This window comes from Microcebus murinus, chromosome 24 (genome assembly GCF_040939455.1).
Source record: "Microcebus murinus isolate Inina chromosome 24, M.murinus_Inina_mat1.0, whole genome shotgun sequence".
Classification (NCBI taxonomy): domain Eukaryota; kingdom Metazoa; phylum Chordata; class Mammalia; order Primates; family Cheirogaleidae; genus Microcebus; species Microcebus murinus.
Window position 1 is genome coordinate 21,442,147 of NC_134127.1, and position 18,535 is coordinate 21,460,681.

Below are 18,535 nucleotides of genomic sequence, written 5' to 3' on the forward strand. Positions count from 1 at the left end.
TGAATGAAAACTTCTCCCTGATAGAATTCCTTCCTCTGTCATCTCTTTCTATAATAGCACCTGCCTGGCATTTTCCCCCAGAATACTAAAGACAGAAGTAATGAACTTGTATTTGCTACCTCTCACTGATTGCGTGTGGGGCGGGGGGGGAGGAGGTTGCATGCATGAACATGTGGAACTGTTTGGCTGGGAAGCCCCAAGAAGCCCCCAATTTGGGGTCTTTGAGAGATACACGAATAAGTGACAGCCTGCACATACCTGCTCCGAGCCTGAGATAAGTCATTTTGCCTCAAGTGCACCTTGGGTATTTTTTCACTGCAAGTTGGGGAAAACAGTGTGGCCCTGCATTGGTCATGAGCTTGGAGTGAGGTTCAGAGGCCATACTGTGTGCCAGTGTGCTCTGCAGATGAGATCTGTTACGCTTTGGGTGTTACTTACTTGTCCACTTCATTCGTCCTGGAAAGTGGTGGTTAAGAGTGAGATACTCAGCCCAAGGGACAGAGAGAGGCCGCTTAGCAGGTGATTGTACAGGCATGAGAGTTCTGGAGGTTCTAAGGAGGGGCTGGGGTAGGGCTGGGGTCCCAGGGCAGATGGGGAGGAGAGTGGGGCCGTGGGCAACACGGGCAGCTAGGTCCCAGAGCCTCACAGCCTGAAAGCTGGAAAGAGCATTGTCAGTTGTAGTTGAGCACCAGCATCTTACAGACGAGAAGCGGAGATGTGCTCAAATTCACCCAGCTGTTTGTTGGCAGAAGCATAAAGCAGGTGGTCTGTCCCCTGAGAAACCCAGTGGGCCATTCCCAGGCTGCCTCGACTGCCACTGCCACGTTGGGGGAAAGGCGGCATGGGAGGCACATTCCCACCAGTTAGGGTTGCTGGATAAGATGCAGGTGCCCTGTTAGATTTGCAATTCAGGTAACAAGTAATTTTTCCTAGTCTGTTAAATTTGCAATTCAGGTAACAAATAATTTTTCATAGTATGTCCCAGATAGTTCATGAGCCATACTTACTCTGTCTGGGGTGCAAACGCACCTGGAAATCCTGCGTTTCTCCTTGTTGCATCTGGCAGTCCCGCCACTGCTCTGCATTTCTTAGCTTGTTCTCACTCCCTCCTTTCGCTCATCATGAAAGTACCAAAGAGGATTTATGTGAATAAATGCAGTGCCTACCTTTACATAAGTCTCCTGTGAGTAAGTGAGGACTGTGGTACGTGTGTGTTTTCTACCCCATGAAGCAGCAGTTGAGACGACGACCCAGGACTGTTCCGGGAGAGGGTGCAGGTCCTGGGGGAGGTCACAGCCCCAGGACCCGGTGTATCGTGCACACCTGTCCACCCACCCTCCAGCATGAGACAGCTGCTTGGCAGAACCAGCTAAAATGTGGGGTTCTTTGCTTCCATCTTTGAGAATCAGTGAAGCTCAGTAATTGAAGCCCCCAAAGAGATGCACAATGGGGAGGTCGAGGTTGAGTGGTGGGCCCATTCCATGGCAGAAGCACAGTTCATTTGGGGGCCTGTGCTGTTCTAAGCTCCTTCTCCCTTCTCAGAAGCTTGGAGGTCCTAAAGTCCCGTCCACAAACTACTCCCCTGCCCCAGGGACAGGTTCTGTGTGTTTCAAGCCCAGCCAGCTCCATTCTTGTCCTTGAGTGTCGCGGAGTGTGATCCCCATTAAGGGGCATGACACCAGTCTACCAGGAGTAAAGCGAGCATCCGTTTGGTTCTCCTTAGGCAGCACGAGACTGTGATTCCCGGCGAGCTGCCCCTGGTGCAGGAGCTCACGTCCACGCTGCGAGAATGGGCTGTCATCTGGCGAAAGCTCTATGTGGTGAGTTTCCCCCTGGGCCCGGGAGCCCTGTAGGTTCTCTGCAAAGTGTTGGCCTCTTATTTGCTGTCTTCGTGGAGCAGGATGCATCTTCCCTGGACCTCCCACGGCCGGTACCCAGCAGATTCCCCTTCCCCAGAGTCGGATGGCTGATGCGGGGAGTGAGTGTGATCATTAGCTCAGTCTCTTCTTGGCTGATAACCATGCTGATCATGAAAGTGACAGTGATCGTAATCACTGCAAACTCTTACATAGTCCTTCTAAGTGCCACAAACTATGAATCCTCAAAATAGTCCTACAAAGTAGGTGCAATTATTATTATCAGTTTGCCAATGAGGAACTTGAGGATCATGCTCTTGCCTTCTCCATGTGACCAGCAAATAGAAATTTGTAAATGTTCTAGTGTGTAGCCACAGGAGGATGGCATTTTTTTTACCCTGGCCAGTGTACTGTGCAGACACAGAAACTCGAGTAGTGCTAAGCCGTGGTCTGAAAGTCGTCGTCTTAGGGCAGACTCACGGTACTCTTTCTCCCACCACGGGTTTGACCTCAGAATGCTAATATAGCATGCCAGTTCAGTGAGAAATTACATAAGAACCACCAGGTCCTCTCTACGATAAACCGTGATCACAAGTTGTGTGTGGGTTTGCAGTCAGGAGTAAGTGAATCTAGCATTTAGTATTGTCAGCCTGAGAGTAGCTATCTTGCAAGAGACCAGGAATGCACAGAGTCCGTAGGCAGCAAGTCTGCCTCAGCTCCAGCCTAGGAAGCTCTTTCCTTGACATTGGAATCCAGAAAGACTGTTTATTCTAAAGTTGCCTCTTTCCTGAAGTCCTCACAGTTAAGATCCTGCCTCTGTTAGTGGCTTTCGTGGCTGACCAGGAATTCCTGTGATGGACCTATCTTCTCTTGTTAGACGTGTGAATGAATTTATCGAGGTTGTAGACTAGACTCAGTGGCCCAAGAGCGACTCTCTTTCCTTTATGTGGCTTTCCTTATTTTATTCAGTCATGTGTTGCTTCTTCATTTTGACTCTCCAGAGCTAATCTTAATAAGTTATTGGGGACACCTCAGTTGTGACCCTGAGTACTGAAGGCAGACATCAAAAGCTCATTCTAGCATGACTTCTAAGCATCCATGTCAGATGTTTCATTTGCAGTCTGGGCTGTTGTTTCCCATGATGAATCACAGCAGTAGAAATCACCAGCCCCTTTGGTGGAAAAGCACGTGACATCTCCTAGCTTTCTCATCCTTCAAGTCCTCGTTCAAGTGCTTTGTTCTTAATGTGTCTTCGAAGCACAGGGGATCTATAATGTTTCCGTCTGGATTAGAGGAGCACTTACTGCCGAACCCATCATCTGACCCTGGGGACAGGCTGCCCTGTAATAAAGGTGATCTTTTGATCTCTTTATGCTTAGTGGAGCGGAGTTAAGTCCCTAAATCATAAGGCGGTTGGCGATGCCTCCGTCAGCCCTGTGGCCGGCAGTGATCATCTTGCGCTCACGTGCGAGCACTCTGCGTTTCTGGTTTATTGGTTCGTTAGTAATAGAAGAAGGTTGATGGATGAGGAATTGCGTGTACCTGGGTTTGGTCCTTAACATGTTCTTTCTGGAAATTGCTGAGTGGTGAAATGTATTAGATAATAAATATCGAGAAAGGAGAGTTTTCTGTTTGGTTTTTTATTTTTTAGATATGGGGTCTTGCTCCTTAGCCCAGGCTGGAGTGCAATAGCCTAATCGTAGCTCACTGCAGCCTCAAACTCTTGGGCTTAAGTGATGATCCTCCTGCCTCAGCCTCCCCAGTAGCTGGGACTACAGGCACGCACCACCATGCCCAGCTAATCTTTTTTATTTTTTAGTAGAGATGATATCTCACTATGTTATCCAAGCTGGTCTCCAACTCCTGGCCTCAAAGGATCCTCCTGCCTCAGCCTCCCAAAGTGCTGGGATTACAGGTGTGAGCCACTGCACCTGGCCAACGAGAGATTTTTAAGGATGTATAAGAGTGGAGAGTATAAACAAGATAGACTTATTCTCTTGCAAAAGTACAGCTGGTTTGCTCCGCTTCTGTCTGTGTCCTCTGCACATCCACAAGTAATCTTGCCAGGGCTGGTATTGAATAGAACTGAGCAATAAGAGACTGAGGATGAAGAAATAAGACGCATGCATTTGGGCTAAGTCCTTTTAACAGTTAAAGGTGATAAGCTCTTGTCCAGGATTTCCTGTGTGGGAGAGTTTACTAGCAGCATTGAGTCTTAAGTGGGGAGAAGCAAAAAAGCCATTCCCCTCTCTGAGGGCTCTATATGTATCATCCTAATTTAGATAGCTAATAAACTAATTATTTTGGCATATGTGAATATTTTGAAATGTCTCATAGCTGCTGTTGATTGGCTAAAAGACATTCACTGTGGGATTCTCAGCCAGTCATTAGGGCTGGGCAGTCTGCCCCTGCCTTTGATATGTGATGCCCAGTGAAGGGTAATCTGCTTCAAATAGGCTTGTTGTTCATCGTGGCTTTCTCTGTGGGTTTTTCCCCCCTATTCCTCCCTAAAGCATAGATGATTCACTTCAGGCAGAGTTTCTGAACTTCTTTCTAGAAAATTTGCATGTCAAAGTAACCTCAAATATTCTGTTTCACTGGGAAACAAGCAAAAGATACCCAGATCTCTAGTTTTCATGTCCCACCCTGTTCTTTGTACACTTGCATGGATGTTTTCTGATTCTGTATGTAAGTAACTTTAGTCTATGTAAAGATAAATATAGATTCCACTGGTATACGTCATTACTTTCACTTTTTTTCTCATGCATTTCCTCCCATGGATTAAGAAGCCAGACATTCTGTTCAATGTCTTTTTTAAATTCTCTAAAATGTATTCCTGGGTTCTGTTCTTTTCAGTGTAAGTTCACCAGAAATTTATATCAAAGATCCAGAGTCTTCTATGAAGGGGAAAACGAAATCCTCTAACCAGATTAAGACCAGCTGAATTGACACTGGCGTTTATTCTAGAAATGCCCAGCTTGGTGGCTTGTACCTATAATCCCTGAACTTTGGGAGAGCAAGGCGGGAGGATAGTTTGAGCCCTAAAGTTTGCGACCAGTCTAGGCAACATAGTGAGACCCTGTCTGTACAAAAAGTAAGAAAAATTAGCTGGGTGTAGTGGCACAAGCCTGTAGTCCCTGCTATTGGGGAGGCTGAGGCAGGGGGATGGATTGCTTGAGCCCGGGGGCTTAAGGCTGCAGTGAGCTATGATGATACCACTGCACTGCAGCCTGGGTGGCATAGCAAGACCCTGTCTCAAAAAAAAAAAAAAAAAAGAAAGGAAAAATATTTTGTCTAGCTGTGATTTATTTTTAGCAATCGTACAGTAACCATGTGAAATGGTCATACATATGTCTTCAAGGGGAAGGGAGTATCTCCCCAAATAGAAGGGAACCCGCTCATCCAAAGTAAGAAGAAGTGATGGCTTCCCCAGTGGTCCATCTTTTACTTTGAAATATTAATGTTACTGTTTCCCGTGGAATTATCTTTCCCGGTGGAGTTGGTCTGGCGAGATGAAGCACGTTGTAGGAGTTGACACTGGCCTAGGAGTGAGGACACTGCGTGTCCCATGCAAGTCTTGTCCCAGGGAGCTCTGTGTTCTTGGGCAAGTCACTGGAAATCTTTCTGTCCCTCTGCAAAAGTGGTGTAAAAGCTGCCTTGTTGACCCCAGGGAGCTGTGAGAGTGTGGAACAGATGGTGGTCGTGAGCTGTTCTGCAGACAGACCATCAAGGATTCTGCACGTGGGAGCTTGTGATTCTTAGTGTGATCTTAGTTGGAAGCAGTAGTTGTTCTGGACGTCCGTTCTCCCCCCCCCCCCAGGTAGCCTTGGCACAGCTTCCCTCTCGTCCGACTGGTGCCCCCCACCCCCGCCCCCTTATCCAAGGCCAGTGCTTTGTCTCGTATAATCGTCTTAGGCAGAGCGGCCTTGAGCACTGGGTAGCCAGGCTTGGTTTCTCAATGTAGATAGCGAGGCCCTTGGTTTCAGTTCAAGTCCAGGAGGCACAAATCCCCCCAGAATGCAAAGTGCAGGTTTGCAGCCGTTTCTGGGGAGCTTTGCCTGCCCTGCTGTTCCTCCTTTGGAGCTGTCACTAGGAGTGGTCTCCGTGGGTGACCGGGAGAGGAGGAAACGTGCTCAGGGAGGTCAGCTGGGGAGGAGCCGAGACCTCGGACGTTGAGGCCAGAGGGGCCGGCCAGTTCTTACATTCCGGCTTGTGCCCTTACTGGCTCTGCACTTTTAGATTCAGAAAAAATAGCAAACCCAGTAATAGTTACTGAAAACACTTGTATATTCAGAAAAAATAGCAAACCCAGTAATAGTTACTGAAAACAAACAAACTCAAACAGAAAGAGCTTGGATTCGAAAGGCTACTAGCTGTTCCTGCAGCCTGAGACACACAAGTCCCTTCATCTCTTGAGTTTTATTTTCCTCTCCTGAAGTGTGGATGGTATATGACATATTCCTTGCAAATTGACTGTAGGAATTCAGTGGGATAATCTACCAGGACGGTACCTGGCACACTGTCCTCAGTAAATGGCGGCCCCTGACTGTCCCCTGGCAGCTCTGCTTCTTGAAGGAGCTGACCGGTAATGAGAAGAGGGAGGTGACATGGTGGACCTGAGGTCGTGCAAGGGTGCGCTTGCCTACTCCTCATTTTGCCCAGCCTTGGAAAGTGGATCCAGTGAGCTGAACTTTGACCACTTCTCCTTTCCTGCTGTACCCCCCCCCCCCCCGCTTCCACGTGAGGTCCCCCTGCTAGATGGACGGATGCCAATGCCTTGACACAGGCGTGGTTGCATTCGTGTAATATCTGACTTTATCTTTCCAGTAACCAGCCAGCTATGCTCTTTGGATATGAGCAATTCTGCCTTCGAAGTCATAGTGTCCTATTGTGTCCACTAAAAATCTGGTCTTGAAAACTGACAAGTGAGAGTCCATTTGTGGGGACAGTTGAACCAGAGTTTTCAAACGCAGGTCTTTCCTGGGAGTTCTGCTATGTTTGGTTGCTGTAAACATACTATATACCGTGCCACCCTGGGGGGATTTAGCTTAGCACCTGCTGTTCCCACCTTCCAACGGGAGAAAGTGCTCATTGAGTAGAGGTCAGTCATGCTGCTTGCCCTGTGTAAGTTTGGGAGACTGGATCTAATTCTCTCTCCTTATAGGAAAAAATGATAGATCTCTTTCAGTGGTGCAAGGCAGTTAATACAGAGTATCAATCAGGTGAATTGAATTGCTAAAATGCAGTTCATAGAAAGGACTGATCTTTCCTCATTTAAAATTTGCCAGCAATATAAAACGCTGTGCCAGTCTATAGTTCTGGAAAAGTCTGGGGCAGAAAGAGCGCCTGTCACTGCGGTGGGCGTGGGGGAGCTCTCAGAACACCCCGAATGGCCCTTTCTCCCCACCATGGCGTATCCAGGCAGATCACAGCTGCTCAACTCTAATCTGTTTGAACTGGTGGTTATTACTAGCGGCCAGAGTACAAGCTCTAAGGCATAATTAAGCTGGTCTCATGGTTTGGAACCAGCATCTGATCGCTCGTTACGAAGCACGGCAAATTCCCGTAGCAAACTTTGTGTTCTCGTCAGGGCGTTTAACCTCCGCGTTGCAAGCCCTGCCTCGGTGTGGCTTTGGGGAGAGGTGACATGTGACATAGGAAGGACCAGGACCAGACAAGGGGGGCAGTGCTTTGTGTGTTTTTCCAGGTTTGATGTTCTCTGACTTGGTTGCCTGGCTTTCAAGATTTCTTTTACTTCGGGAAAAAAAAATGGGCCTTAAGTTGCATCTTTTTTTTTGGAAAAACAAAACAAAACATCAAGCCTTTGCTGGTCGGGCCAAGCTTTTGTCTGACAGCAGAGGCACTTGGAGTGGAAAGGAAGCGTGTCGGGGTGGTGGGAATTCCCTTTGTCCCAGAGCTGCTTGCAGTCAGCGCAGCTGAAGGACACAGCAGGACCAGAGTCACCCCTGGGAGTCACAGCCACACGGGAGAGACGTGAGATTCAGTGCAAAGAGCCCTGCACGGGGGAAATTTGGTACAGCGCCGACCGAGCTTGCAGAAAAGTGAGGAGTGACATGATCAGAGTCAGACACAGTTGGGAAGCTGCCTGGGAGGAGCAGTTTCCTGGCTCAGTTGTAGACTCAGAGACGCTCACCCCTGGGAATGGGTCTTAGTGCCAATCCCTTTATGCTACGACTGGGTTTACCGCAGAGGGAATGATTTGCCCTAAGTCACATAGCAAGTTAGTGATAGAATTAGAGTCAGAAGCCAAGTACCCGCGCTTCCAGCCAACCACGTTTCCCTCTAAACCATAGAATCCGCATGGAAGAGAGCTGGGTGAACAGAGTCTACACTGATTCTTTTACACACGGAACAGGAGAAGACTGGAGAAAGGGTTTTTGGCTGTGGTCTGCATTCTTTCGGAAAACGAAGACTAGGATCAGGATTTCTGGCAGCCTGTGAGGCAGAGCCACTGTCTACACGAGCCTCAGAGTTCTGTAATACTCAATGGGTGATGTCTGCATTCCCGCCAGAATTGAAGGCAAAGCTAATTTTTTTATGACCTTGTGTTTATCTCTAGAAATTCTTAAAACACACACACACACACACACAAAAAAAAAAAAAAAAAAACAAAAAAAAACCAAACTAAGCATCTGGACTAGAAATATAAAAAAGTGAGGCCTCGGATATCTCCAAGTAGAAAAGGGGGAGAAATGCTAAGCAAATGTAGGAATATCTTCAATTTCTCATAGAAAAATCACTAAATTGCTTTATTTTGTGTAGCTATGCCCCACTCACATCAAAACCATAGTGTTCTTTATTTATCTATTTTGAGGCAGAGTCTTACTCTGTTGCCTGGGCTAGAGTGCCATGACATCAGCCTAGCTCACAGCAACCTCAGACTCCTGGGCTCAAGCGATCCTCCTACCTCAGCCTCCTGAGTAGCTGGGCCTACAGGCATGTGCCACTATGCCCGGCTAATTTTTCTATATATTTTTAGTTAGCCAATTTCTTTCCTTTCTTTCTTTCTTTCTTTCTTTCTTTCTTTCTTTCTTTCTTTCTTTCTTTTCTTTCTTTCTCTTTCTTTCTCTTTCTCTCTTTCTCTCTTTCTCTCTTTCTCTCTTTCTCTCTTTCTCTCTTTCTCTCTTTCTCTCTTTCTCTCTTTCTCTCTTCTCTCTCTCTCTCTCTCTCTCTCTCTCTCTCTCTCTCTCTCTCTCTCTCTCTCTCTCTCTCTCTCTCTCTCTCTCTCTCTCTCTCTCTCTCTCTCTCTCTCTCTCTCTCTCTCTCTCTCTCTCTCTCTCTCCCTTCTCCTTCTCTCCTTCTCTCCTTCTCTCCTTCTCTCTCTCTCTCTCTCTCTCTCTCTCTCTCTCTCTCCCTCCCTCCCTCCCTCCCTTCCTCCTTTTCTTCCCTTTCTTCCCTTTCTTTCTTTCGTAGAAATGGGGTCTCGCTCTTGCCCAGGCTGGTTTCAAACTCCTGACCTTGAGCCATCCCCCTGCCTTGGCCTCCCAGAGTGCTAGGATTACAGGCGTGAGCCACCACGCCTGGCCCATAGTGTTCTTTTTAAGTTTGAGCTGTCAGGGTTTGGTTTGGAGTCCCTGCTGCCTCGTAAGATTGTGCCAACGTGTGCAGAGAGACTCAAAAGAAATTACTGAATTACGTGACAGTGGCTGAGAGTGCAGAAAAGGCTGGAGTTAGTCAAGACTAGGGATAGCCAGGGAGGTGCTCTGTGCCAGGCAGGCGGGCACTGTGTGCGACTGAGAACAGAGAACAGCAAGGAGGACAACCGGAGGAGAGGCAGAGCCCCAGACAGACGTGGCCCATGGTCTCCCAGGGGGTGCGTGGTCTTCTCCCCGCCTGGCCTCACGTGCTGCCCCCGACGCCCATGAAGCGTCAGGCACCAGCTGTTCATCATGCGGAACATCCTGATAAGAACAGTCTTAGGAACGTGGCAACAAAGTCCATTTCCTTCAAGTAAATGGGGAAGTCGCTTCCTTCCGTGTGTTGCAGCTCGTCTGTTCAGAGTGAATTTGGCAGAGTAAATCAGAGAAGAATGGCTGTCCGCATCCTTCTGTGGGGGAAGAACTTGGCAAACAAGGCTGCCGTGGACAGGCCATAATTAAGTCGCCATGGATAGTGTCTAATACAATTGAGACCAAGAACTTGTGAACACGTGTGGCAGACAAAGCGCTGGCTCACGCAGCGGGTCCCCCAAGCCTTTTTGAGCTCCCCTCTCACCGCCCCCTCTTTTTGCCATAGTATGAGAAGTAATATCTTCATTAAAATAAGAAAACATTAAAAAAAAATGAGTGGCAAGAAAGAAAAAAAAGATGCCCTTTCTGCCTCGCGGTTTTGAAAGGCAAGATTCGATAGGCTTCATTTCTCACTTCTTTTTCCTGTTTGGAAGACAATGGGAAATGGAAATATTTTATATTGGATTAAATGAAAAAAAAAAAAAAAAGCAGGATTTTTTTTTCCTTTGCTTATTAAAAATAGAATTTTTGAGAGTCTCATTCGTTTGCTTTTATAAGGACTGGCCGATGAGGAAAAGGCAATTGAGAAAATGGTAAGAGCACAAGATGCAGGTAGTTTCCTGACTTTAAACGGGCTTTGTTTTCTCTCTTTTTGAGATCAGCAGTGGTGGCAGAGCATAGTGCAATCACAGATAAATGGGTTCTGTGTCTCTTTCCTTTGTGTTCCCACAGAACTTTGAACTTCTTATTGGGGTTTTTAAATCACCACTCTGCTAACCTCATTTTTGTCTCCCATCGCCCCCCATGCCCCGAACTTGTACACCGAGGGCTCTTCCCTCCTGTTTATCTTCCGTTCAAGAGCATCTGGGGTGTTTTCAGCTCTGCTTCTAGCTGATGCCTGGCCCAGGAATCTGTGTCCCTGGGGTTGTGGTAGAAGAACACCACTGGAGAACACGTCAGCATCTGCGTGTGCTCATTGTTCACATAGCAGATGGTTGCAAAGTTTTTCTGTAGTTTCAGAAGCATATGGGTATGTAGCTATGTCATGACTTTCCCCTGTACATAAGAACGAAGTACATTCGCAGTATATGTGGTGCGAGTGGCATTGTACAGGTTTTTACTTAACTAACGTATCTCAAAAGTGAAACGCAAAATACTTGTCCCTGACCACTGTATTTAAAGCAGCCTTCCCTGTGTGCACAGTATCAGATTGCTCTGTTTATTTTCCTTCCTGCACTTTTCATAATCTGAAATTATCCTCTGTGTGATTATATTTACTTACTGCTGTCTTTCTTCTCTAGAATGTTCGGTGCTTGAGGGCAGGAACTTTGTGTCCAGTACACAGTAGATGCCAATTGACTTAAAATATATATATATATACACACACACACACACATATAATGAAGCACTCAATCATTTAGATATAGTGCCAAGGTCAGGATGGCTCAGACATAAAGTATGCGGCTCATAGAATGACTGAGGCATGGATGATTGGTTGGCTTAAGTTTGGTTACTGTAACTTACTAGTGAGGCCTTTAATGTCTGAATGGTATAACAATTTTCTGGGGAAATAAGAATTTAAAAATAATATTTAAAATGCTGGCTGGACACGGTAGCTCACGCCTGTCATCCCAGCACGATGGGAGGTTGAGGTGGGGAGGGTCGCTTGAGCCCAGGAGTTTGAGGCTGCAGTGAGCTACGATTACACCAATGCACTCCAGCCCAGGTGACAGAGCGAGATCTTGTCTCCAAAAAAAAAAAAATTTTTTTATTTGCCAGTATCCTAAAGTTATTTCTCCATTCACAATTTACTCATTTAGTACATTTGAGTGCCTACTCTGGACCCGTTACTAAGGACACAAAAAAAAGAACAAGCTCCGGGCTGGGCGTGGTGGCTCACGCCTATAATCCTAGCGCTCTGGGAGGCCGAGATGGGAGGATCACTCCAGGTCAGGAGTTCGAAACCAGCCTGAACGAGAGTGAGACCCCATCTCTACTGTAAATAGAAAGAAATTAATTGGCCAACTAATATATATAGAAAAAATGAGTTGGGCATGGTGGCACATGCCTGTAGTCCCAGCTACTCAGGAGGCTGTTGCCAGGAGGATCGCTTGAGCCCAGGAGTTGGAGGTTGCTGTGAGGTAGGCTGATGCCACGGCACTCTAGCCCGGGCAACAAGAGTGAGACTCTGTGTCAAAAAAAAAAAAAAAAAGAAAGAAAAAGAACAATCTCCCTGTCCTGGTAGGGAAGATTCAGATGAACCCATGTAACTCAGGGTTCCATGTGCAATGACAGGATTAATCCCAAGTTACAGTTTCAAGGGAGAGATGTCTAGGATGGGACCGAATTAGCCGGTTGGTGAAGGGTGTAGTGTGAGTCAGAAGAGGATGAGGTGGGGGGTGGGTTGGAGGGAAGAGGAAAAACGTGGCTCCAGGTAGATGAAATAGCATCTTGAGAGGGCTGGACTAGGGGACACAGCTTTGCATGGAAGGGAATGTAAATGGTCCAGGTGGGAATTGTGTGCAGTGCAGCTGGGAACGTGGGCAGCAGCTAGGATGTGAAGGGACTTCCAGTGTGATCCACTGTACCTGGAGGACAGTGGAACCCACGGAGGAGGAACATGGTCAGGACTTTAGGGTACATGGGTGATTTGATACGTTTATGGTTTAGGACCAGCCATCCATCCTATGATTGCTTATTTCCTTCTGTAGTTGCAATGAGGGAGGGTGTGGGAATGGCTCAGGACAGAGCCATACCTATTAATATAAAAAAAAAAATTTTCCCTCAAAGTGCACAGCTTACTGCATGACACAATTAATCAATTAACACCTTATAAGGAAGCGTCCTCCATCACACTTTTTTTTGTCTTCTCCTCCACTCATTTTTCTATCTCAGAACAACAAGGTCACCCTCTTCCGCCAGCTACAGCAGATGACATACAGCCTGATCGAGTGGCGGTCCCAGATCCTATCAGGGACACTCCCCAAGGACGAACTGGCAGAGCTCAAGAAGAAGGTCACGGCCAAAATTGATCATGGCAACAGGTAAACCAGGGGTGGCTTTTCACTGAAAACTTAGAAAATGACAAGCACGTTCATACTAAGGACACTGTTTACAGTGAACTTTTCATCTTAGAGTTGCTAAAGAATAATGCCCATTGCTTCCTTTATCTCTTAGAAGACATTAAATTTTGTTGAAAAAAATTTTGAGTCCGGGCACAGTGGCTCATGCCTGTGACCCTGGCACTTTGAGAGGCTGAGCCGGGAGGATTGCTTGAGGCCAGGAGTTAGAGACCAGCCTGAGCAAGAGCAAGACCCTATCTGTACAATAAAATAGAAACACTCTAGCTGGGTGTGGTGGCGCATGCCTGTAGTCCCGACTACACAGGGGGCTGAGGCAGAAGGATTGCTTGAGCTCAGGAGTTGGAGGTTGCTGTGAGCTATGATGATGCCACTGCATTCTCGCTGAGCAACAGAGTGAGACTGTGTCTCAAGAAAAAAAAACAGAAAAAAAATTTTTTTGTTTTATTTGCAGTACCCTCCTGCTGGCTTTCTGGTCTCGTAGAGATAACAGATGAACAGGAAAGACAGGGCTTGGATTGAAGCTGCTCTACTACAAAAAAATAATAAATAAACCCATAAAACTGAAAGTGATTAGCCTTCTGAAGCTGACACTTTCAGATCCCTGGAGCTGTATCTATTTTTATAATATCCTAACAGTGGTTTCTAAACCAGTACCAGAGTCTTTCTTTTTCTTTTCTATCTTCCTCTAACTGGGACCATTGTTTGCAGTGTATGAAAACCAGATTTGCCAGAGTAGTAAAACATGTTTATAGCCTGTTGATTATGTCTGTAATCACCTCTAAATAGTTAATCACTTCATGAATCTTCTGATTAGCTCAGACAGAAATGTAGGTTCTAGATATGACTGCCTTTTGGAAAAAAAAATCAGGCAGTGTATCCAAATTTGTGGTGGCCTGGAATTCTAGCCGCATAACCAGCTCTTTTTAAAAGGCCCAGGTGGTTCCTTGGTTAGTTTTTATTGGTAATTTGTTTGGCATTTGGTTTCATTTTCCAAATTTCTTCAACTTATGCATGTGTGATTTTTTTTTTCTTCCCCCTTTGCCCTATTTCTCTAACCTCAGGATATTTGGATATCTCTCAGAGACCTATGAAAATACAGCTCAGGCTGGTCATGGTGGTTCATGCTTGTAATCCCAGCACATTAGGAGGCCGAGGCATTAGAATTGCTTGAGCTCAGGAGTTTGAAACCAGCCTGAGCAAGAGCAAGACCCTCTCTCTACTAAAAATAGAAAAATTAGCCAGGTGTCCTGGAGCACACCTGTAGTCCCAACTACTCAAGAGGTTGAGGCAGGAGGATCACTTGAGCCCAGGAGTTTGAGGTTGTTGTGAGCTATGATGATGCCACTATACTCTGCCCAGGGCAACAGAGGGGGAGACTGTCTCAAAAAAAAAAAAAAAAAATAAGTAAATAAATAAATAAGGGAATTAAAAAAAAAAATTAGCACTTCCCTTCCTTGTTACTTTGCCACCCAGAAGAACACAGCCGTAGTGGTTGCACTGCCAGTCATGTGGTGTCAGGGGACTTTTTAAAAAACCAGCTAAGGTGGGGTGAAGCAGCTCCCCATTGCACGTGTGCTGCCTCTGTCTTTGGGAGTCTTGCTGCAATGACAGTGGCCTGGAGGTCCCCCCGTTCTCTGGCACACAGTGTTAGCCTCCCACAGAAATGGCAGAACATGCTCGCTTCCCCATTGCAGGCCTTGAAAGCAGCTCGGGGAAGGGAGCTGTTCTATCAGCGTATCCATGATCCAGCGTCTGAGCAGCCGGCAATGTCACATTCCCAAGCCTGGGTGGCCTGCGGCTCTGGCTGCCGTGGAAGGGAACCTGCCAGATTAAATCAGTTGATGGAGATGCTGAGACACAGGGAGGAGAGAAATTAGGCATTTTTGCTTTCTTTCCAAAGATTTGGCACATTCGCTGTTACCCCTGAGTGTTCCTGCTATTTGGACATTCCACTTCCAAGTCGCTGGTTCCTGGAATGCACGCTGGGCATTCAGATAGCAGTATCCCCTTTCCACCGCAGTCCTCAGCTTCTTGGAACTCAGCAAAGTTTTTTCTGCCTCTGCGTGCACATTGGGCACAACAGCCTTGGAGAGAGGGATTGCGCCAACCCTGTATTCCCATGCAGCCAGGTGTTTCCTTGTGCTAGTTGCTGCAATGAGAGCTAACATGTACTGAGCACTTACAATATGCTAGCCATTGTATTAGGTACTTTCCATGCATTGGATCATTAAATTCTTACAACAGCCTCGAAGAGTAGGAAGTATTTATTACAGATGCAGAAACCAAAGTTTTGCAAAATTGAGCAAATCACCCAGGGTCGTGAAGGTTGCTGGTGTTAAAGCCAGGACTCCAATCCTGGTCTAAACAACTCCAGCGCCCTTGCTCCGAGATGGGTCACGAGGTCACAGCAAGCCAGGACTGACTGCATTGACCCTCCTTTATGGTAGTCTCGAATTACGTGAGGAAATCAGGACGAGCCCTCATAAGTGATCATGCCTTGGTCTTTCGTGGTTCCGATGCCAAATAACAGAAGACGAAGGAAGCAAGCATCGGTGAGAGGAATTTGATCGGAGTCAATGCCAATTTTACTTTTCCGGTTGAGGTTTACTTTGCATGTTCTTACACGAGTTTGGCTAACGTTATCTCGGGAGTTTTCTTAATATTGTTGTCACGTGGAGAGGTGGCAGAAATTGAAAGGAGAGCAGCCAAGGCACTGTGCTTCACCCGGCTTGTCCGGCACTCGAACTTTCCAACCTTGACTCCTCTGGGTCTTTGATGGGGGCTCTTCAGTGGAGAGTCCGCCCCCCCAGGGGAGGAGACCCGCTGACGACGCCTTTCTTTCTAGGATGCTCGGGTTGGATCTGGTGGTGCGAGACGACAACGGGAACATTTTGGACCCGGATGAAACCAGCACCATTGCCCTCTTCAAGGCCCACGAAGTAGCCTCCAAAAGGATTGAGGAGAAGATTCAAGAAGAAAAGGTACACTTCCTCATTCTGGCCACTGAGGTTCCATTGTTGCTTTGTTTTTTTGTTTTTTGTTTTTTTTTTTTTTTTTTAGAACATGATTTTTATTTCATCATATTATGGAGGTACAAATATTGTTAGGGTTACAAATATTGCTCCTGCCCCCTTCCTCCCCCCGAAGGAGTTTATTTTTTTCTTCCAGTCTTTGTGTTCTCATGAGTAGAGATTTGTGTCGATTTCCTGTAGTGTGTCGTTTTTACTTCTTTAGCACAGTCGTGATGACATTTGTGTTTTGGAATCCAACGGCAACCCATGCCTGAGGGTGACGCCTTTGCAGTGGGATATTTTGATTCGAGGGAGCGTTATTTCCATAGAGAGGGATAATGGATCACGGCTTTTGTGCTTTTGAACTTCATCCAGAAGCCGTCGAGAGAGATGAGAACTTCTTAGAGCTACCCAAACCATGAGTTATCCTCTGTAGACAGCACTTACTGAATTACTTGGGTTCAAGACCCTGAACAGGACAGCCTCGATCATCTAAATAATAATGATTCTATTTTGTTCGTTCCGCGGATCATCGATGCCTTTGCATATACTTTGTTCTTAGCAAGTGCGTCTCCCCTCGGGTGGTGATTATGTTTGTTCCCCATCTGCAGCTTGGCTGCTTTGCCTGCCTTTCCTGTTGGCTGAAACCGAGATGCTTTTCTCTCTTTCTCCGTGTGTTCAGTCGATGTTGCAGAACCTGGACTTTCGGGGCCAGTCCATCTTCAGCGCCGTCCACACCTACGGCCTCTACGTGAACTTCAAGAACTTTGTCTGCAACATCGGGGAGGACGCGGAGCTGTTCATGGCCCTCTACGACCCCGACCAGTCCACTTTTGTCAGGTAGCCGAGACCCGGGCCACCTGCTCTGGTCGGCCTTGCAGAGACGCTCGGCCTTCGGCTACCCCACCCCCGGGGAGCTCTTTGCTAGATTTCAGAAGGGAAGATGGAGAAGTCGTCTAGGCAGTAACAGGGGTCCTCAAACTTTTTAAACAGGGGGCCAGTTCGCTGTCCCTCAGACCGTTGGAGGGCCGGACTGTAATTTAAAAAAAAAAACTATGAACAAATTCCTATGCACACTGCACATATCTTATTTTGAAGTAAAAAAACAAATGGGCAAAAACGTGCACATGTGGCCCGCGGGCCATAGTTTGAGCATGCCTGCAGTAGAAAGCGAAAAATCATTTGGGCTACGAAGCCTCCACGTATCCCTCCTGAAACTGCGCAGCCGCTGTGTGTGGGATTCGAGATCACATAAACTCATCGAGACCTGGAGACGGGAACAAAGAATTCAAAAGAGGGACGAGGGGAGGGTGAGAGCGGGATGAAGAGGTGGAGGAGAAAGGACGTTCAGGGCAGTGAAACTGCTCTGTGTGACAATGTGCTGGTGGGTGCGTGTCGTTATGCATTTGAAACCCACAGAGTGGGCAACACCAAGAAGGAGCCCAGTGTACCCTGTGGACTTTGGGTGATAACTGGTGCCCAGTGTGTCCACGTAGGTTCATCAGTGGTAACAAATGCACCACTCTGGCATTGGGGGGATTGTTGCTAGCAGAGGAAGCTGTGTCTGTAGGGGTGCTATGTGGGACTCTGTACCTGCAGTTCCACTTTGTTGTGAACCCAAAAATGCTCTAAAATAAATAAAGTCTATTTAAAAAAAATTTTTTTTAAAGACTATAGGGAATGATAATGGCCTTGTTTGCCCCTAGCTCTGGCACTGCTTCTGAGCATCTAGGATAATGGATCTATTTTTGAGAAGGTGATTATTGCAAGTAATTACTGACTGTTCATTTCTTAAAAAAATTTTTTTTCGAGTGTGGTATTGTGGATTTACAGGATGCAGAATGGTGGTTATAAAATAATTAAGTTCTTAATCCAGCAAAGCTGAAATTTTCATGCAAAGAATTTGGGGTGGAAGGAAGTGTCCCATAGGAACGACTGTGTGTTCCCATCTCAAGCGGGGTCTGTGTGGGACGTGCCCCTGGGAGCTGCAGCAGGGGCACCCGCCAAAGCCAGGTCACTGCGGGTGGCCATTGGTGTGGTCTCAGGTCCCACCCTGGCTCCTATCACTGCTGCCTGTTGAGTTTCCTGGAGCATTTCCAGCCCTTCCTTGTACCCTTGAGAGTCTGTACTCACGGTTTGCCTCTCATTAAGAATAATTTTTCTCACTCTGGGAGGCCAAGGCCGGTGGGTCGCTCAAGGTCAGGAGTTCGAAACCAGACCCCGTCTCTACTAAAAATAGAAATTAATTGGCCAACTAAAAATAGATAGAAAAAATTAGCCGGGCATGGTGGTGCATGCCTGTAGTCCCAGCTACTCTGGAGGCTGAGGCAGGAGGATCACTGGAGCCCAGGAGTTTGAGGTTGCTGTGAGCTAGGCTGATGCTATAGCACTATAGCCGGGGCAACAGAGTGGGACTTCAAAAAAAAAAAAAAAAAGAATAATTTTTCTTTATTTCTTCACCAGTGAGAACTATCTGATCCGTTGGGGCAGCAACGGGATGCCTAAGGAAATAGAGAAACTCAACAACCTCCAAGCTGTGTTCACTGTAAGTCCTGCCTTCTGCCGAGTCGTTTTCCTTCTTTAGGGTGGGAGCGGATTCACATCATGAGTAGAGG

The 18,535-nt window shown here is 46.9% G+C and overlaps 1 protein-coding gene across 1 annotated transcript in view; it reads left to right on the forward strand.

The window, feature by feature from the left end:
* DOCK5 (dedicator of cytokinesis 5) overlaps positions 1-18,535 on the forward strand; it is a 172,832-nt gene that overhangs the window by 75,001 nt on the left and 79,296 nt on the right. Inside the window, exons 5-9 of the mRNA XM_012782140.3 lie at positions 1,724-1,820; positions 12,722-12,870; positions 15,755-15,890; positions 16,603-16,760; positions 18,384-18,465. Coding sequence (XP_012637594.3) covers positions 1,724-1,820; positions 12,722-12,870; positions 15,755-15,890; positions 16,603-16,760; positions 18,384-18,465 — 622 coding nt within the window. The remainder of the gene's footprint in view (positions 1-1,723; positions 1,821-12,721; positions 12,871-15,754; positions 15,891-16,602; positions 16,761-18,383; positions 18,466-18,535) is intronic.